Raw genomic sequence first — 20,431 nt, 5'->3', positions numbered from 1 at the left:
TTATACTTATTCTTTTAAATAATCCTTTAAAATGCTAATTAATATAACTACCTAGGCTATAATTATAATAATAAAGTTACTATAAAGTAATATAAAATTATCCTATAAAATCTATAAAATAATAAGAATATTAGCTTATATAATTAGTATAATATATATATAAGCTCTTAAAAGAGGCTTTTAATTTATTAAAGTATTACTTAAGCTAATAAATAAGATATTATAAAATATATTATATTTAGGCTAGCTAAGTAAATATATAGAAAAAAATAAAGACTTAATTATCTTAAAGGTTAGCTATAATTAATATAGCTATAAAAAAGCTATTAATATAATTATTAAAGAATTTACTATTAATAGTATTATAATATTAACTTTAATAGTAAAATAAATCTTAAAGGCTATAGAATATAAGAAAATAAAGTTAACTAAGAAGCTAGGTTTAATAGAAAAGATATAAAAGGAATACCTTAAGTAGTATATTATATACTAAGATTAAACCCTAGAAGACTAAAAGTATATAATTTAGTTAAATAAAACTTCTATAATACTGCTATATTAGTATAGCTTTTACTAGGTTTAAAGAAGGCCTAATAAATAGGTCCTTTATAGCTATATTTAAGAGAGATAGAAAAGATTTAGTGAGTTTATATTCTAGGGGGCTTTTTTATATAATAAAAAAGGTCTTTATTATTATTAGGTTCTAGAGACTATAAAAAAGAAAAAAGAAGCTAAAGAGGCAATAGATTATATAAATACTGCTTTTAAGCTATAGATATATAAGTAATAAAAGCTTAAGAATAATATATAAAGGCTTAAGCTATATAATTTATTAAATAAAAAGCCTATATAATTATAAAAGAAAAAGAATAATAAATTAATAAGAAAGAGTATAAAAAGTAATATTAATTAGTAAAAGTATTAATAGAAGATTCTTAAGTTAAAATTACTCTTTTTTATAAAAAAATATATAAAAAAAAGACTAAAGACTATTATATAGGAAGATTAAGCTTCTATATATAAATACTATATATAGTAATAAGTATATAATCTTAAAGGTATTTAATAGCTTTTTTAGTAACGTACATGATAAGCGGGTGCAACAGACAAGCGAGTGCAACACAACATCACAACATCTCAGATAGAAATAGCAATAAAAACACAACAGACTATTAATTAAGTAAAATTAATCGCTATATTCTTCCATAGACATAGCGACAAGTATCTGACAGGTCCTTGCATTATGTCCTGTCTTGCCGCACGCTCCACAGCGCCTTTCCTTCATTCGCGGAGGCCCTCCTTGACCACCACTTCTCGATGGTCCAGCCACCGCCTGCGCATCAACATCCGTTTGATCAATTACTTGCCTTCCTTCCTCTACTGTCATCACCCCTCCTTTCTGTAGCCGGGTTCTTTTTGCCCTCCGCCGCCGGCTTAGTATCTTATTTGCCTGTTCAAGATCTTGGACCCTGGCCTCTAATAAGGCAACCTTATGCATAACTATCTTTGTTCCCTTGGAAGAAGACCTCAATGCTTCTAGAATTGACTCTGGAGAGCTACTTTTATGCCTTTTGATTCTCTTTTCAAGATATTCAAGCTGAGAGTCGGCTTCAAGGATAGTCTTTGGGGTCTTTGAGACCCAAGGGGTCGAGGGGCTAACTACCTCCTCCACAGGCGTTGGAGTCCGCAGCTGCACATCGAGCTTCGAGATTACACTTTCTGGGTCGAGAGGAGCAAGTCCGGCTCCTCTAAAGGCTGCTTTAATATTTTTCTCTGTCATTGTGGCCTGGTAGGCGGTGTAAAAAGCCGGCAAGAACTCGGTTTTGGAAATGTGGGTTACGGAGCATCTGATCAAATGCTCGATTTCTCGCCCGTAAGCCTTCTTAAGCAGGCCAAAGCACCCGACATCAAGAGGCTGCAGCAGATGAGACGAATGAGGCGGTATACAAAGCGTGATGATTTTATTTGCCTTGCAATATCTCTCAAAGTCGACCGAGTGGTGACTTTGGTGTCCGTCGAGGATCAGGAGACGATAGCGATTCTTTGATTGCTTGGTAGTACACCGGTCGAAGTGCTTTAGCCACTCGAGGCCTATCTCGTTATCTGTCCAGCCATTAGGACTCGTCGCAATAGCCCAATCGCCCGGGAGGTTGCTTTCTCGGTACCAGTGGGCGAGGTGATATTGGCCCGCACCTATGATGAACGGCGGGATCGCTTGGCCCTCGGCATTGATCGCCTGAATGACTGTAATCCATTCCCGGTTTCCAGGCTGCACTGATTTTGGTCTTCCACGCCTTTCAGCACCTGTGACGACCATTCCGCTCGCAATAACGCCCATCATAAAGCCAGTCTCGTCAAAGTTGTAGATTTCATCAGGTCGGATGCCATACTTCGCAATTACATTTGCTACGAGCCTAAACCAGTTGCGAATAATGGTCGGATCTTCACATTTGGCTCTCTGGTAGTCATATTTACGGGGGAAATGCGTCTTGAGGTCTTTGTGTCGCTTGACGAAGTTAGAGGCCCAGCGCTTGCCGACAGGCGGCGTCTCGCGGTCGGCGAGCAATCGGTTAGCCATCTCCTCAACACAACGCAGTCGCGGGGGAAACCCTCGCGAATCCAGATCGAGAATGAACTGAACTATGATCTGTTCTTCTAGATCAGATAGTTTGCGTGATTTTGGGATAGAATCACGCGTAGAAAGGATACCCTTCTGTCGGCGATATAAAGTCCAATAACGGACCTGGTAGATGCCTGCGGCGCGTCGGAGACTTAATTTTGGGTCATTTTGAAGGGCACGAAGTGCAAGAAGAATCCTAGCCTCAATATTTGGGTCTGGCATATTTGGTGGTTGAAAATTAATTGATTAAGTTGAGAAGATGTAAATTGCGGGATTTTTTGTTGCACTCGCTTGTCTGTTGCACCCGCTTATCATGTACGTTACTTAAATTTATTTAATTTAAATACTATAAAGCCTATATAGCCTTAAATAAAGTAAAAAATTACTAGAAAAAGTATATTAAAGAGTAAAAAAGAAACTATTTATAAATAAAAAGAAATATAAAATAACCTTCTATAAGAGAAAATATAGATATAAATAAAGAGAATTCTAATATATATCTATAAAATTATTAAGTATAATAAAGGGAATAAGTATATAGAAAGCAGGGATTATCTAGTGTAAAAATAAGAAATTTAAAGTACTTATACTTTTACCTTACTTTTCCTAATTTTAACATAAGCAAGAACTTTTAAAGGCTGCCTCTGTACGGAGTAGACATCTTTAAATTGGGCCAGGTTACAATGAAACATAACAACACCATCTTAAAGCTGCCGTCATCCGCTTGATCCGAGGCAAAAACTCTCGCCTTAACGTTGAGATGGTATTTAAGCTTCGCCCTCCCCGTTGCACGTCGTTATCTACACTCGTAGTCAGGTTCTGTTCACTTTTGGCCCTCAAGCACGAAACCACAGCACAGTTTAATCATGTCGCAACAAACCCTCACCCACGTTCCATTCCTCTACCGCTTTGTCTTTCTCTGGTTTGAACCAGCAGCTGCATTCTTTGGCTCCATACTTTTATGGACCGACCCCGCGCGAATTCTCAATACCATGAGCCCTGGAAGCAAGTACGCGCCCGACAACCAAGTCATATATGACCAAGTTGCGGCAACATACACGCTCTTCGCATTCAATGAAGCTGTCCTACTGAGAACCACAAACGATCTACGCGTCTGGCGCACTGTTGTTACTGGAATATTGATATGCGACGCGTTGCATATGTATGCCAGCTGGGCTGCATTGGGTAGCGTCTTTTGGAGTCCCGGCGCATGGAGATGGGAGGATTGGATCAATTTTGGGAGTTTATGGGGTCAGGCTGCTGTACGTATCGCCTTTATGGCAGGTGTTGGGTTAAAGGGAAATGTTGGTGTCAAGAAGGAGTAATGAGATGATGAGATGGTATGATATGATGAAAGAGTCCGATGAGGAACAGAAGAGATAATCTCCAAACTGTACGTATACTGTAGGGTACAAAAATAAACAGTCTAAGAGACGAAATTAGTGGGCTACTTTATGCTCTATAGACTATGGCTTTTAGACTACTTATATTTGTAGGCTAAAAAAGACTTTGGAGGTCATTTTTTCTGCTACCCACTAGGTGGCACAGTGCATTGATTGGCAACACGTGAGACACAGTCATCATCCTCATCATCGTCACAATATAAAGACACACATGAATGAACATCGGATCAGTGTTCATTCTATTCTTAGCACAAGTCAAGGACAGCAGTCTCTGATTCATTTTGTCGTTACTTTAATCTTCAGCGTTCAGGCGCTTTTCTTGGGTAGGATCGCCCACATGTAAGGTTATTGTATTGATATTGTCTACCATTCCTGATGATGACAAGCCTTACTTCATAAGTCCTCTCACCAAATCTATATCCCACATACGACCATACCTACCAGAAAATACGGGATCCCGTCCGCTCTCCCATAGTCAAGCTGGTAAGGGGCGGATTAGTAGTTGGGTCGGTGACGACCAGCGAATCCCCGCTGTTGTATGTTTTTGCCCTCTACGTCTTCCTTTTTTTGCCTTGCAACAAACATACTAGGACAGGAAGCTTTACATCACTTCATATCACATTTAACGCCAGGCTCTTTTGGGTGTAAAGGTTACCGAGTAATCTATCCGATTAGAAACTATTCAGCTATAATTCACTCTTATCCGTGAATTCATAGGGAGCTGAGAAATCTGGATCAAAGAAATCTCTCTCTGTGCCTACGATCCCTCGAGGAATGAGATGCGCCTCGCTATTATGCAATCCTGTAGGGTCTGGGAAGGGATTCTCCCCATCTTCATACAGAAAAGAACTAACCGCATTATCAAGGTCGACATATAACCCAAAATCGAAAGTTCTATATAATGTTGCGATTGGGATGTGCACTGTAGGCCTCTCCCCCACAGGCCTCGTGCGCCAATCTAGCTTGGCAAGCATCTCGTTGAGCAGCCCCCGCCAGCAGTCGCCATCAAATGCCAAATTGCTTAGCTCAACGGATCGTAAAGACCGTGGCAAGTCCGTAAGAACTGAAATTAGATCTCTCGTCGTGACGAGCATGTTGGATATGCCAAAGTGCTGCAAATTGGGCCAATCTTCCAAAGGGAGGACCATTCTCAAAGGAATTGTGCGATCTGGGATAGTCCCCGTTGTCGGAAGCTGCGCAATCCACCAAAATGGATCCTTTGTGTCTGTTGTGGTACGTAGAGAAAGATGCCGAAGATCCTTTGCTTGCGCCAGGGCTTCGCGCAAGAGACCGGTCCGATAGGATTTCCAGCCGATGCCATCGCGTTCGATCTCGAACGTCTGAAGGTCAAGGTCCAGACGACTAAAGCCGGGTCGTTTGAGCAACCGAGCCAGATCATTGTACTCTCTGCACCTCTGATCAAAAACATGGCAGTTTACCCCTGTCATGATCTCTCTACCACCAATTATGAGTTCCGTGACCCGGTGGAATTTTTCATATTCCACCAAGGCTCGCGTCACAACACGAAAACCGCGCCAATAGGATATTTCCTCCTCATGGCCGGGTGTAGCAGATACCCAGGGAATGTCTGTAAGCAAAAAAACATCAAGTCCATGATATGGCCAGGGCCTTGGCAATGGGTACGTGAAACCAGGAGGAAAGGCCCTTATCATGGGAGTCTCGAACATCGGCTGGCCTATGCGACCGTGTGTTGAAGGTGTGATTGTAACTCTCTTGAGATTAGGGAATCGCTGCAAGCCATATTGGAAGGCCTGAATATCTTGGTTCGATTCCAAGATCTCGCGCTGGTCTTCCAAAAGCGCCTTGTAGTAATCCCATGATTGTGCGAAGCCCATGCTGTCGTCGGGGGGATCAAAGTTATTGATTCCGACCCCATTATCTGCAGAGCGTTGGGTGAACCAGCGAGGGCATCCGTTGCTTGCCACAACCTCGTTAGGGTCGAGTGGTTCTGGCACCTCGTCTATGTCTTCTGGGACTTCTAGGCCTTCTGGAATTACTTGGTCTACTTCCATCATTTCTGGCTCTTCTGGCTCTTTTGGGCCTTCTGATAGCCGTGCATCATCCCAGATGATCTCGGTGACTTTGTGTCGGTACTTCTCACTATCCGCGATAATACGGAAGACTTGGATATTGAGAGAATTGGCCGATATAAACACGCGATCAATGTTTAAGGGGACAGTTCGTCCCAGATTTGAACATGTTAATCGGAGACTCTTGAGGGAAGGATTGTTTAGGTTGGTGAAGATGGAGTTCCGAATCTCTGGTGGCAGCAGCTGTAAGGTGCCTATCCCACCCTTTGAGTTTGAGGATTCCATGTTTACCTGGAATCGAAATATGTTGTATGCTGCAAGTTCAGAATAAGAAGCAGGGGGAAAAGAACACGCATACACCAAGAACAGATGCTGGTTGAACGTCACGTGTGCGCTAGACAGTATATGTACTAAGCCCTCAGTGGCTAATCCTCTTATCTAGCTAGGTATGAAGATCATTCCAGTATTATCTCCATCGATACTAGGGCTGCGATCTGTTGTTGTTGGCGTCATTGACCCTTTACAAAAACTTAAACAATCTATACTACTGGGTAGCAGAAAAGTTAGCCTCCTGGGGTTTAGGGTATAAAAATAAACATCCTAAGAGGTCTGGTCTAAGTAGCATAAGCTGACCTAATAATTTCGTTCCTTATGCTTCCACTGGCCAATTCTTCTGACACCCTGAGGCCATATTGACCCGAAAAGAGTTTAAATAAACCTCGAATTCTTGATTTCTTAGCCTCGAATCTCGAGCTAACCCCGCAATCCGACATGTCGATCCCAAATATAAGAGCGACGACATCATCCACTCATGGCTTTAGTTTGTTCACGAAACAAAATAGAACCTGCCGTCTGTATCCCAATTGTAATGGCAACATTCATAGTTGTTCTGTTGACCGTGATTTATCTTACCTTTGCTTTGGGCGACTCGTGTCCTGTCATCACCCAACAGCTCAGTGATGCTCCCTATGAGAATTACTTTTACTCTGACTGCAACACTGATGCCCAGGTCATCGTGACCAGTCCTCTTCCCGATAGCAATTTATCAATCATTGGTCCTCGATTGATTGTCGCATGGCCTGCGGGAAACAGCGGGATATGCACATTCTTCGAGCCTCAGAGTGAGAAGAATGGTACACTGGCAATCTCGCTAATTAATTCCACTGTCGGGTCCCCGCTTGGCGTCATCAATCGTGACGACCAAGACTCAGAGCATCCATTCGTTGGAGTTGAGGGTGTGCTGTCGTTCAACACCTCAGCGAATCTCACAGTGGCCATTCTGGGGAGTATCCGGAACATCCGCGACTTTACTGAGGGGCCCAGCATCCTTAGCCCTGTGATCCAGAATGCTACCAATATCACAAGAGCTAAAAACGGAGGGATCTTGATCTCTCGGCCATGGTTGGATAACATCACGACTACGAACCTATTGCTGGAGCCATGGGAGAACAAGCAGAGTAGAATTGCCATCGACGACGAGACTATCGGCTTTGGAGCTGGGTTTTACCGATTCGCCGCTTCCTTCAACTACCCTCAGCTTAAACAACTATCACCCCAACAAGTCCTCAATAACCAATCCAGATCTCTGATACAGAAAGAAGAATCTCAAGTCAGGTCTCTATCATTTTTCTCATATACCGATAAACTTCTTGCCGGCGGCTGGCGGTTCCTGACTTACTTTGGTCGCGACACCATGATAGCCGCACTGTTACTCGAGCCTGTATTGAGCGCAGGCAACAGCTCGGCATTAGAAGCGGTGATAGGTGCAGTTTTAGAGCGCATTAATCGTACAGATGGATCTGTCTGTCACGAAGAAACTATCGGCGACTATGCCACATTTCTAAACTTGCAGAAGGGCATTGTCTCGACCGCACCGGGCTTCACATATCCGATGATCGATACCGACTTCTTTCTTCCCGTTCTGATGAGCCGCTACTTCAGCGCATTGCCAAGTCGTGTGAATCCGCTACTCAGCACCAAGGCGGGTGAAGTTGATGTCGAAAATCGGAACTTGACATGGGGAAATCTGAGCTACATCAACGCACAGAAAATTATGAACATCACAGAAGCATTTGAAGAGGAACAGACGATAAGGAACCTGATTCAGCTGAAGGCGGGTGAACTAGTTGGTCAATGGCGAGACTCAAGCTATGGCCTCGCGAATGGCCGAATTCCTTTTGACGTGAACTGCGCTCTTGTGCCAGCTGCACTCTATGCTATCTCGAAGCTGTCGAATATACCGGGCGTATACCCAAACAACTCCGTGACGAAGGAGTGGAGCAGGGTTGCAGAGAGAAGAGCAAAGATATGGGAAGACAACACTTTGCCACTCTTCAAGTATAACGTCACAGTTGATGAAGCTACTTCACGTTTGGAGGATTATGTTGATACACATACCTTTTATGATGGCCCGACAAACGTGGAGTCACTCAACTACTCATCTTTAGGAAGAGTGGTGGATTATGCTCTTGCCATCAATACTACGAAGGACGAGGAAAAAATACACATCACTCATACTGATACAGCATTTCATCTGTTCCTCCTAAATTCCACAAACAACGAGCAACTTACGACGTTCCTAAATGCCACGGCAAACGCTATACTCCGCCCTTTCCCTGCAGGCTTGAGCACACCATTTGGCATTGTCGTAGCGAATCCAGCTTTGGCTGATAACAAGGAAATAACCGCTGGCTTCACAAACTCTGCATACCATGGAACGGTTGTATGGAGTTGGCAGCTAGCGTTGATGGCTAAAGGACTAGAGCGTCAACTTGCAAGGTGTCCTTCATCAAAGGACAAGAACGATAACGCTCCAGCATTCTGCACAGAAAATGATGTGCATAAAACTGTGAAGTTAGCGTACAATCACCTATGGGATATTATTGAGGACAATAGTGAGAGACTACAGTCGGAAGTCTGGAGTTGGAGCTACAGCAAAAAGGGTGGCTATCGGTTCGCGCCTTTAGGAACATTACCGCCTCCACCTGGATTAGGGTCCGGGACGGAGAGCAATGTTCGACAGCTTTGGAGTCTTACGTTTCTTGCCGTGAAGAGGAACAGGCTTTTTGCATGAAAAGGGCGGAGATTGGATGACGAGACACAGGTTCGATGCCATTTCGCTCAGATGGCTCCAGTCGTGGATTTAAGAAAGAATGTCAAATTAGTCGAGCACTTATCGAATGAACCAACTATTGCTACCAATCAAACCACTATTTCTTATAAACCGAGGTCCCAGAAACCCATTCAAGCCGCCTCTGAAAGATCAAAACATTCGATTCGCTCGTCTCATCACTATACCTTGCCGTTGTCCTTGCATAAAGTGTGAAGCCATTCCTCTCGACAACTTCAAGTAACGTCAAAAGCTTCATCTGCGTCTCGTCTTCATCATCATGGCCAACGCTTCGCCAGGGAAATCCTTTAAACTTGATTTTGGCTCGTTCCGCTGTTACTTCATGTCTTTGGATATCCTTTACGAAAGCAGCAATAACATCGTTGACAAGATCACTTGGCGGTGAGTTGAGGATCTTGAGCTTGTCGCCGCCATGAAAAGAAATATTGACCCATTCACAAGGAGGCAGAGTGCCGCATTGTCTGCGGAATACAAGTGCGTCTGAAACTTTGAGTTAACATGATGTCCTCACTATAATACAATATTTTCTTCCTACCTTTTGTTCTCACTCTTTTACTTATCTCAATGGCAGAATAAATCACCCAGGACATATTGTATAGCGCTTCGATCATACGTAGGACCAGTAACAGCGAGTCTTCGCAACCATTTGGATCGTAGCCCCATGGATACCCCTTCAGTTTGAACTCTCTTGATTGTTCACGAGGATAGACAGCCATTATACCTTTTCGCCAATTCTCACTAACTACTTGATGGATCGCTGCGACCTCGGCCTCGGAAAAGTTGATCAAATTAATACGATCCAGGGCACTCCGAGTGATTGTCGCGAAATGGTTCCTGGTAATTGGAACATTCTGAATAGCTTTCCCGTACCTCGGTGGTGTTGGACTCGAGGTAGATGGTTCGGCGTAGTCATAGAAAGTGGATTTGGTTTTCTCAGACATCTTGGCAGTTACTTTTGGAAGACTTCAGAAAAGGAAATACCATGTTTTATGTATTTAAAAGCCATGTTCAGTGACATCACGTCAGCCACGACGATAAGAACCAAGGTCCTACGTGTGGAAGGATTGTGGTCACCAGATTGAGGCGGTGCGGGGGGCTATGAGTTATCTAGAACCAATGACTGAAGGCAAATGACGATGCAAAAGCGGCGCAGTAACAGTAGTGAATGAGCGTGATACTGCTTCGAAAGGACAGGTTCACTCATTGAGTCTAATCGTGATGTGTCGTTCTCACCTAAGCAGGCAGACACTTGAAGGACGAAAACGAGCGAAGGCAAAAGTTATATCTATTCGCCATTTTACTTTTAGACCGATATATCGTCTTCCATAAGTCGAGACATGCGGGCTTATCTATTACTCTCAGCTAATCGGGGCTCGTGATCATTTGCGCCCTTTAGCGCGGGGTATATTTTGACCAATTTGAAGACATCCTATTGAGATTGTGTTTTAATACTAAATTTAATTCGTACATATCATTTGCTCCATCTCTTATCACTCTGTTTACTCCCAGCAAGAAAACCTCTCTGTGTTTATCTCCAAAATGTCAACACATGATGATCAGAATACAACGCTCACGGCGCAATGCCTCTGCAAATCGTCCACCTTCTCTTCCCAAGTCTCTCGGCAAAAGCTACCACTCGAGGCATCCATGTGTCACTGCACGTCGTGTAGAAATGTCACTGGGGCTATGTACAGCAGTGACACAGATTGGCCCGGTCCAATGGAGGAAGTCCTAAATTCCGAACTCAAGCGTTACGAGTTCACCTCGAATGTCGGTATCCTGTTCTGTGGTACCTGCTCAACACCTATGTTCTGGCACCAGCACTACCAGGATAAGCCGCAAAGCATTGGTGTCTTTACTGGGGCTTTGAAAAACGTTGGGATCAAGAACCTCGTTAAATTCGTGGATCAAATATTTGTGGGTGACACTCAAGACGGAGGCATTTCTCCATGGTTGTCGAATGTCAACCAAGAAGGCTCGACACTCCGACTTTGGAAGGGAAATCGGAACGTGAGTGAAGAGCTGAAGGACGACTGGCCTCCGAGTGCGGGAGGTTCTGTTCCTGGGACTGTTTCAAGGGATGGTATACCTATCCACTGTCGCTGCAATGGAGTCCAGTTTGTGTTCCGACCAAGTAACGTCGACTTTTCCGACACCACCAATAATCCGATTCCTTTCTACGTCGACCCAAAGTCATATAAGCATCTAGCGACATTGGACCCATGCAGCTATTGTCGACTATCCGTCGGGGTTGACGTGATGAACTGGACATTCGCCCTTCCAGCCCAAATCGAATTCGCAAAAGGTTCCAAAGAAGACAGGTTCCCTCGAGACACCCACGAACTCAAGGAGGCCGTGGTGAATCCAGATAGAGATCCTCGATATGGCACTCTCGCCATGTACCGCAGCTCACCAGATGTCCAACGATATTTCTGCTCACGGTGCTCTGCTCTAGTATTTTATACAGTAGATGACCGCCCAGAGGTGATTGACGTAGCGGTCGGACTTCTCCAAGCACCAGAGGGAGCTAGAGCAGAGAGTGTCCTGGTTTGGCATCTGGGAGCCAAGACAATGGGCGATGAAGAAAATGGAGATAGTTGGAGGGATACGTTTGCGAGGTCTGTCAACGAAACATCGGAGAAGTGGAGGGTCGAGAAGGGATATCCGAAGACGTGGGCAAGGTTGGCAGCTGAAGACGCCAAGAAAGAATGAGATATTTGTAGCAAAAGTTATAGAAAGGATTCCTTGGTTGAATAGTCTAAGGAATACAAATGCGGTTTATGGTTTTCTTCCATAAACAACGTAGATAGGCCACCATCCATGTATAGCTCGGTTTTTCATATCTCTCCTAACATCCACCAAGAATACCTCAACCTCCTCTGCTGTCCAACCTAAAGCGCGAGTGAACAGAGCAAGACTCAGGCCAGAGGCTCCATTACCAAGATTCTCATAATTCCACAAGCCTTGGTTGTGCATTAGTATCACTCAAAACCACAAGTTCAAATGTTGAAGCAGACTCACCCATCTCCTTGAACTTGGGATCACGCGGCCAAGGGTTAGTTGGCCACTTGTAAATAGTTTCGACAACATCTACAAAGCCTGCATCGAGAAGTTGCTGTTTATACCGTGTACCACTGTCGAGGTAGGCGCCAAACTTGTCGGCTGCTTCGAGCATCAAGTCGCCCCATCTTGCCGCGGCACATCCCTCAGGAATAGTATCGTCGTCAGAGTGGAGTTGGAGAATAATATCTGACAATTCAAGCCAACCGCCGGATTCTAGATTACTTTTTGAAATGTTAGATAAACCTATTATGAGCAGGGTCTACGGAACGCTGCTGACTTACTCATAGCTTTGTTGTATAAATTTTGGCCAGTCGCGAATGGATCCTGTCATCATGCGGGCATAAATAAAATCGAACTTATAAGAGAACGTCCATTGATCCTCTATATCGTCAATATAAAATGTGAGATTAGGAGGAACACTAATGCTTATATCAGTAAAGGTGCAGACACGAAAGTTGTAAGATCTCGTACAAGCTGGGTTGAACGGGGCTGAGATCGATGCCAATAACCTATCGATGAGTTAGATGCTGTCACTAATGAAGGTTTTCACGGCTGGTCCTGCATAGTTCTAGACTCATACATCGACAGGCTGAGCTTTGAGATCTTACCTGGGATTCCGGATGATCTTCAGCTATATGTATGACACGTCGTGAGAAGCATGCTCAGTAAGACTCATCAGGATAGAAACCAACCGTAATCAATAGCCCAGACGCCAGTTCCAGTCCCAGCATCTAGAACCCTTCGTGGTGAATTCGCCTTGTCGAGTGGCAAGTTGGAAAGTTTACCATCAAACGTAAGGGTGAAAAGCATGTGCTGTAGGTCTATTTATGCCCATGTTAGAAGAACGTACTGGTATATAGACTCAAACATACCAAGTCGTTCATTCTCTGCCTAATCAAACAAAAAATAAATTAGCTGAGTGTTCCCGATACCTCCATGATTGCATAGAATGCAGAGAGATTGTCAATATCCCGTACCTCATCGTTCGGTAGCACATATCCTTGAGAACTGATGTTAGTCACAAATTTCCATGCAAGGCAGTCACCAATGACTAACTTCCTTCCTTGAAAGCATGGTATGATCTGCCGTTTTCTTCACGATGTCTCATAATACTCGAAGCAAGTGATTCTGATGAACTCGCCAGGGACTATTAAAGTTGTTTGATGTGAGCTTCATATCTAAACTACAGTGATGGCAAGGAAGGACAAACATACCACAGCAAGGGCAGAATCGGCGTCGCTATCGGTGTCATCTTGAGACTGCGGCCAATTAGGTTTTAGATCCGTAGACAAGTTAAATGGGCTGGCATTTGTGGTAGTGTATGTGCAAGGACTGTGCACTTACATCAGCCACTAAGTGATCAGGGTGATCAACGGTGTCTTGTTCTTGGGGCGAATTACGAGGAGAAGACATAATTATTCTGTTGTCAGAAGGAGTCAATTGAAAAGGAAAGGTGGAAAGGTTAATTTTGGAGTTGTCTGTATGAAGTGATGTCAGGCATTTGTCTATTTTTCACCCCCAGCATTTGAAATTCGTCTGCCTTCATTGATTGGAGACGGAACAGAATAGGCCCGTAGCTCACAGTGCTGACTTCCAAAACAAACCTTGTCTCCATCAACATTAGCAAGGGTCGGTTGCAGACCCTCGCGTTCCGAACGGAGCGGGTCTTGGCGGAACACTTTCCCATTGGCATTGCTGCATATCCACTGTCTAGAAGAGGTAGGGATCGTCGTGGTCGTGTTTGTTCGACAACACAGAGACCAAGTTTTCAGGGATACAGATACCATCAGTCAGGGATTAAACTTAAACTTGACAGGTAGTTTCATACACTGTAGAGCATCCAAAAGCCTGGAAACGCAAGCGAGGTCATGTTGGAGCGGGGCTTTGGATGAAAATTGAATGGTCTGTGAGGCACATGCAAAGACATATTCACTCATAAAGAAAGGACATGTGCTTTTCGCACATGCACTAGCAACCAACTGCATGAGCCTCTCTGTCTTGGTTTCTTTCTTGTTTGTTTGCTTCTTTTCTCTCTTTCGATGGGTCTCCTCCAACTGGATTCCAGAGCTTTTGCTCTTGTTGGTTTGCTGGTATTTGCTGTATATGTTGTGACTACCCTTCGTCAATGGGCGCGACTACGACACTTCCGGGGGCCCGCTTTCGCTGGCTTCTCCCAGTTGTGGCTTATTTCCTGTGTTGGGGGTGGCCGGACACATCTTGACCTCTGGGAGGCATGCAAAAAATATGGTAAGTTGTCTAGAGTGGCTTTGAACAACGCCAAGTCGCAGGCTTGATCACCTCAAGACTGAGCGATCTGTTCCATATCGTTCCCGCAATTGATTCATATGTCTTTCATCAACTAGACCATAATATCAGTCACTCATATTATCCGTAGGAGATATTGCACGTGTTGGACCAAATGATCTCATCACATCTGATCCAGACTTGATGAAGCACATGCTCAATGTTCGCACACGCTTTCAACGCTCAAGCTGGTACGATGCCATGCGACTAGATCCCACCAAGGACAACGTCTTGTCTCAGCGAAATGACGACTTGCATGCCAGTACTCGTTCGAAAATGGTCGCAGCGTATTCCGGCAAAGAGGTCGACAACATCGAAACGACTGTTGACACAAACGTTGAACGTCTAATCGAACTACTGGAGACACAGTATATTGCTAATAACAAGGCTTTCGACTTTGGCTACAAAGCGCAATATTTTACCCTCGATGTTATCTCTTCCCTCGCTTTTGGAGAGCAGTTTGGCGATTTGGAAACAGACTCTGATGTCAATGGGTACATTCAAGCCATGGAGGAGAGCATGCCTACTATTATTGTTACGACCGTCATGCCTTGGATGATGAAACTACTTCAGCTACCCATCTTCAAACCTATGCTTCCCTCGGAAAAGGATAAGGTTGGTGTTGGCAAGGTCATGGCTATTGCTAAGAGAGTTGCGGCGGCGCGTTTCGGTCCCGATGCTAAAGAACAACGAGATATGATCGGTTCTTTTGTCGCCCGAGGATTACTCCAGCACGAAGTGGAATCAGAGATTCTCATGCAAATGTAGGTCATGGCATATCACACGCTTCAGTCACGAGTATCTCAAAGTGCTGACGTTATCATAGTCTAGCTGGAGCTGATACAACAGCAACCGCGATTCGGGCGACCATGCTGTATATCCTCACTACTCCTCGAGTGGTTCAGAAAATGCGCGCAGAAATTGACCAGGCCAGACCTAGTCTACCCGTCATCACAGATACCGAAGCACGAGCTATGCCATACTTGCAGGCTGTTGTCAAGGAAGGTCTTCGAATTCATCCACCTGTTGTCGGTCTCATGTCCAAAGAAGTGCCTGCCGGTGGCGATACCTTCAAAGGAAAGTACTTGCCAGGTGGTACCAAAATTGGGTATTGTGCTTGGGGAATATTCCGCCGGAAAGATATCTGGGGTGACGATGCTGATGAATTCCGCCCTGAGCGCTGGCTAGACTGCTCAGAGGAGCAGCTCCGCTTGATGGAAGGCACTCTTGAACTTGTCTTTGGCTATGGAAGATGGCAATGCCTGGGTAAAAGCATTGCACAGATGGAGTTGAACAAGGTTTTTGTTGAGGTGAGTGCACTTATCCAGCCCATGTTCTCTTGGAGTTACACATGCTAACGTTTTTGCGTAATATCACAGCTTGTCCGTCGATTTGATCTTTCAGTGGTAGATCCCATTAAACCGTGGCAGTCAATCAATGTTGGTGTTTTCTTGCAATCTGAATACTGGATCCGAGGATACAAACGGACGAATTGATAATGTCAATTATTCGCCATTGCATCATCAACAAAGCTTGTGGCATGAATATCGGGGCAGTTAATATGGCTACGATAAAGTTAGAGTAATACTGACTTGGAAGTTCAAACCTGTTCTATCTTTCTATAACAAGAAACCATCCCTTGATCGTCACACAAAGTATCCAATTCTGTGATTCGCAAATCCTTTCATGTCTGTATGAGTATAACATTGTCTATGTCGAGAATGTTCTTTAACTGGTGCCTCACAAGGACAAGTCAGTAGAATATAGGAGAGAGGATATTTATCTAATGTTAGTACGCGGTACCTGCGGTCTTCCTTATCCTTACACATTGGCAGGGGTTATTGCATAGTCCTATAGTCCTTTCCTGCCTGCCCATTGCTGTCCAAATGAAATGTCCTTCCCAGTCTCGCTTTGCTGAGGGACATTTCTATAGGCAAGCACAAAGAATGGAATACACTGTCTATGAACTATACAATCAGGGAAAGTGCATCACAGCGGATGGTCATCAAGTTTATTGAAATAGGATGTATGGCTAATTATGTTGATTTTGACAGAGACGAGTTTCCATCTTCGTAAAATAGCAACAGGACCCTTGTTGACCACGACTAAATACTGTTCTCCCTCACCAGTGTGCCCACAAAGCCTTTTGATGAGCAAAGAAGTCACAAGTTCAACTTGATGCAATAAGTTAGAAGCGAACAGTCTACTTGCACTGAATCACTTACCTTGAACTCCCGTTGGGAAACAACTTAACAGTTGCAGCAGAAGGGGTAGTCGCGGAGGTAACAGCACTTGCGGCCGTTCGAGCAGCCGGTGCAGTTGGTTCCTCGGCAGGCCTGGCGAGGGAGAAGCTCGTCACGGGGGACCTTGGAGATCTGCTCTTCGGTCATGGCTGGTACCGCAGAGGCAACGCTGATGATAGAGGCAATGGCGAAGAGGGTGGTAGTGAACTTCATGTTGAAGGCTGGTTGATATTGTAGATGGAAGAGGCTGGTGTAGGATGTTGGTTTGATGATACGATCTTAGACAAGGAGATTCTTCAGGCTTTTTATATCTCCAAGCCTAGAGTCTTTGTTAACTTCTTTACCTTCCTATTCTGTTACAGATATGTTTCTGGTGTTGTTGAATCCTCCAGATAACGGGCGGCCGCCATATCAAGTCTTGGCTAGGATTGTAAATGGGACACTATCCATGTCCAGAGATTTTAAAAACTATCCGCAACAACCTATAGATACATGCATATGAAGCTTACTAGAGATATATGCAACTCTAAATCTTGGTGGGGACAAAATATCATGGAATCTTGCGCACCTGCCTAAGTTGGTGTTGTAGGATTCTTGACCATGTCTCAACAGCATCATCACTATCCAATCGCCAATTTGCTAACTACCCAAGGTATACCGAACCATTTACCCCGCAATAAATGATAACTGTTTCTTTATACAATCCTATCATTGGATTGTTGGCCCAAAGCTTCCGAGAAAACAGTCCGAGGCCACCAATATGGCTTCCGGATCCTCGCACAACACCTAAAGAGTCGCGTTGATGTAAGTGGTCAACCCATATTTTCGTAGCCCCGTTCAAGCACATGTATGCATCATATCTAACAATTTATGAATATGATTGGGTGAACGTGAGACTCCAGTGCAGTATCTGCATCAGACTAGGGAGGATTCTATTCCTTCGCCGACGGACCGTTACGAAAACTTTAGCCAAGTCAACCCGCGCGAACGGTAGATTTTAGCCGATCTAGCTGGAGTCAATGCTACAGCACCAGTAGTACTTCTCTTTAGTTTTGCGTCTTGGTCGAGCAGATTTGCAATTTCACCTTCAGCTCAAATGCAAGCTCTTTACAGCTACTGATCAAATTTTATCCGTGTTTTATACTGCAGGTCAAGGGTATAAGAGACGAAGTTATAGTGTTTACACAATGTATCAAATACACCTAGGAGGATATTACAGATAGAAGCTACCTTCCTATATAGGAAACTGCGATTCTCTGCTGTGCCAGAAGGATCTTAAAAAATGACTAACTTGATTCATCGTGTTCGGTATTATATCTAAATCCGAGCAAAAGTCTATATTCAGTCAAGTGCTTACTGAGTGAATACATTGTATCTTTGAACGTTGGACTGGCCAGCTAATTGAGGCTGGTGAATATTGCCAACAATTGCATATTTCCTTGTTCAGGATCTTGGCTGCTAGCTCTGCTACTTTTCCTAATGGAGTTGTCATTCACAGCCGTTGTCGTTATATCACCTTTCCATACTCTTGAGATCAGTCCGCCTTGAATCAGTTAGATATGTCCTCCAGCCATCAGGTTCGCCTGCTCCTCCCTCTTAGCCGTCCTCAGAGTCTTGACTCTCTTCAACTTCTCAAACTTTTTCTGTGCACGCTTATCCCTCAAACACATGCCGACCAAGACAGCCATACAGCCTGCGATGCAAGCTGCAAAGATTGACGCCACGACTATGCCTTCTGTGCCAATCTCGTTGTGCTGCTCCATACATACAGTCGCGCCAGAATCGGGGTGTATCTCACAGAAGAGACCCGGGGCGCAGGTGCTCGATGTCATTCTGTTTGTGATGCATGAGGCGCTCTCGGTGCGGCCGTCAGTTGTGATGTGGCAGACGACGCTTGTTGATACGGTTGTGCTGTAACATGATGCTCCTTGTTCTAGAGATGTGAGAGTGGTTCTTGTGGATGTTGAATCACTTGATGTTTCGGTGGATGAGACTGTGGACGATGAAGAAGATTGCTCGGTTGACGTTGCTTCCGTAGTGGACTCTTCAGTCGTTGATACAGGATTTTCTGTTGTTGTTGTTTGTTTGTCTTCTGTGGTTGTAGCCTCGTCCTCTGTTGTCGTCTCTTCATCCTTAGTCGTCTCTCTCGTCTCAGATTTCGCTTCTGTCGATGTTTCACTATCGTCTGTTTCGGACGTATCTTGTCGTCGAATCCATTGCTGCCATTTTTCTACCAGCGGACCTTTTTCCCATGGTTCTTGATGTGAATTTTGGGCATCTACATGCACGCCGAAAGCACTTGGGTCTGGCTGATGTACGTCATTTGTCTTACGCCCAGCCACAAATAAGCCGTGGGAGACAAGTGTCGCAATTACAGTCGCGGGTCGCATGTTGATGATACTTCAGAGTCGTCAATCGATGAAGGCTGCAGAGTTAAAACTACGATGAAGGTTCCATGAGGAGATAGTAATATGTTTGTATTTGTGTGGTGTGACACGTCTTTTAGCCATCTGCCTCGTATTCTCCATGTCAATTCATATGATTATTTGTTGTAGTTTCTATAAAAAGAATTTTAGGCCGCGCGTAGCTCATCCATTCTCAGCCCACCAAATGCTGATCTGATCATCATTCTTCAGAGTGATTGGGCCATTATTCTGGGACACGATGACTGCCAATAGAATACTCTCTGAGCAGTGAATGTGTTGTACATCCAAATGCATGTATCGCTTGCTAGAGCTGACATAAATTATAATTTGCAGTTATGCATGCATAATGATTCATGCTATGGTTATCAATTAGGTAAGCTACTCTAGGCATGAAGCACTGGATCCGACGCTAGCACTAACATTATTCTCATGGTGTCATAGATGGGAGATTCGTGGGTTTACCATACCTAGACATATATATGTACCTCTAGAATTGAATACACTTTAACCAATTCTGCACCAGTCGGGCTTGGAGTATACTGATTATTATTGGATGATAATTAATCATTTTACCCTGAAGCTCAAGATGCAATATGATTAGAGTTAGCATAATTATTTATTAATATTTGTATGAAATGTCCATATTCATCTACCTCACCTTTAGGGTAGCTCCATGGGAAACCATCTACATCTATCCTACCTATTTATAGAACAAAACGGCGTACTTGTGTTTTATTTGTCTCTTCTTGCATGAGCGGTACTGTATATATATGCGTACAGTTGCACATATTCATTGTCGCAAATACTTTAATAATGGCGTGTTGATGCATCGGAGAGCAGCCCACGTTGTATCGTCCTACGTAGTACAAGTTTCAGCCTGACTGTTTCACAGGGATTTAACAAAAATGCCTGGACTGGCAACCCAGAAGCACTGCAAAACGGATTCAGAAGACGCAATAGCAACAATCCTGTTTTTGCGTGCCCAGCTCTGGGCAAACCAGCCACTGTTCCAAACGCGAAGCACATGAATCCAGCCGCAATGATGCAATTTATTGGTAGCGCAATAAAGTCAGCTGGTCTAGGTCTCGTAGGACCAGGGAAATAAAAAGTACAGACGTAATCCCAGCGTTGATCATGAGTTCCAACTGTCAAGAACAAACGATCGCAGATTTGATGGGCATGTGGATGACG

At 44.1% G+C, this 20,431-nt stretch overlaps 9 protein-coding genes across 9 annotated transcripts; 4 read left to right on the top strand and 5 right to left on the bottom strand.

The window, feature by feature from the left end:
- Nucleotides 1–3,486: 3,486 nt before the first annotated feature.
- On the top strand, nt 3,487–3,945 carry FPOAC1_005283 (uncharacterized protein; the record flags this gene model as incomplete). The annotated part of the gene is made up of 1 exon (XM_044849813.1): nt 3,487–3,945. The coding sequence occupies one exon, from the start codon at nt 3,487–3,489 to the stop codon at nt 3,943–3,945; it is 459 nt and encodes a 152-aa protein (XP_044708523.1).
- Nucleotides 3,946–4,709: 764 nt separating this feature from the next.
- Nucleotides 4,710–6,359, bottom strand: FPOAC1_005282 (uncharacterized protein; the record flags this gene model as incomplete). Its single annotated transcript, XM_044849812.1, has 1 exon — nt 4,710–6,359. The coding sequence occupies one exon, from the start codon at nt 6,357–6,359 to the stop codon at nt 4,710–4,712; it is 1,650 nt and encodes a 549-aa protein (XP_044708522.1).
- Nucleotides 6,360–6,942: 583 nt separating this feature from the next.
- On the top strand, nt 6,943–9,147 carry FPOAC1_005281 (uncharacterized protein; the record flags this gene model as incomplete). Its single annotated transcript, XM_044849811.1, has 1 exon — nt 6,943–9,147. One exon carries the CDS (start codon nt 6,943–6,945, stop codon nt 9,145–9,147), a length of 2,205 nt encoding a protein of 734 aa, XP_044708521.1.
- Nucleotides 9,148–9,283: 136 nt separating this feature from the next.
- FPOAC1_005280 (uncharacterized protein) lies at nt 9,284–9,815 on the bottom strand (the record flags this gene model as incomplete). The annotated part of the gene is made up of 2 exons (XM_044849810.1): nt 9,284–9,684; nt 9,740–9,815. 2 exons carry the CDS (start codon nt 9,813–9,815, stop codon nt 9,284–9,286), a joined length of 477 nt encoding a protein of 158 aa, XP_044708520.1.
- Nucleotides 9,816–10,923: 1,108 nt separating this feature from the next.
- FPOAC1_005279 (uncharacterized protein) lies at nt 10,924–11,916 on the top strand (the record flags this gene model as incomplete). The annotated part of the gene is made up of 1 exon (XM_044849809.1): nt 10,924–11,916. The coding sequence occupies one exon, from the start codon at nt 10,924–10,926 to the stop codon at nt 11,914–11,916; it is 993 nt and encodes a 330-aa protein (XP_044708519.1).
- A 66-nt stretch (nt 11,917–11,982) lies between these two features.
- Nucleotides 11,983–13,680, bottom strand: FPOAC1_005278 (uncharacterized protein; the record flags this gene model as incomplete). Its single annotated transcript, XM_044849808.1, has 11 exons — nt 11,983–12,167; nt 12,226–12,488; nt 12,549–12,686; nt 12,739–12,776; nt 12,876–12,898; nt 12,960–13,088; nt 13,140–13,158; nt 13,245–13,267; nt 13,324–13,414; nt 13,482–13,526; nt 13,612–13,680. The coding sequence occupies 11 exons, from the start codon at nt 13,678–13,680 to the stop codon at nt 11,983–11,985; spliced, it is 1,023 nt and encodes a 340-aa protein (XP_044708518.1).
- Nucleotides 13,681–14,306: 626 nt separating this feature from the next.
- FPOAC1_005277 (uncharacterized protein) lies at nt 14,307–16,067 on the top strand (the record flags this gene model as incomplete). Its single annotated transcript, XM_044849807.1, has 4 exons — nt 14,307–14,514; nt 14,663–15,335; nt 15,398–15,881; nt 15,951–16,067. 4 exons carry the CDS (start codon nt 14,307–14,309, stop codon nt 16,065–16,067), a joined length of 1,482 nt encoding a protein of 493 aa, XP_044708517.1.
- A 493-nt stretch (nt 16,068–16,560) lies between these two features.
- On the bottom strand, nt 16,561–17,027 carry FPOAC1_005276 (uncharacterized protein; the record flags this gene model as incomplete). The annotated part of the gene is made up of 3 exons (XM_044849806.1): nt 16,561–16,745; nt 16,797–16,819; nt 16,864–17,027. 3 exons carry the CDS (start codon nt 17,025–17,027, stop codon nt 16,561–16,563), a joined length of 372 nt encoding a protein of 123 aa, XP_044708516.1.
- A 1,340-nt stretch (nt 17,028–18,367) lies between these two features.
- FPOAC1_005275 (uncharacterized protein) lies at nt 18,368–19,204 on the bottom strand (the record flags this gene model as incomplete). Its single annotated transcript, XM_044849805.1, has 1 exon — nt 18,368–19,204. The coding sequence occupies one exon, from the start codon at nt 19,202–19,204 to the stop codon at nt 18,368–18,370; it is 837 nt and encodes a 278-aa protein (XP_044708515.1).
- Between the last annotated feature and the right edge of the window lie 1,227 nt (nt 19,205–20,431).

This window comes from Fusarium poae, chromosome 2 (assembly GCF_019609905.1).
Source record: "Fusarium poae strain DAOMC 252244 chromosome 2, whole genome shotgun sequence".
NCBI classification, from domain to species: domain Eukaryota; kingdom Fungi; phylum Ascomycota; class Sordariomycetes; order Hypocreales; family Nectriaceae; genus Fusarium; species Fusarium poae.
Note: the sequence above shows the minus strand (reverse complement) of the source record. Positions and strands in the feature narration are given on the sequence as shown.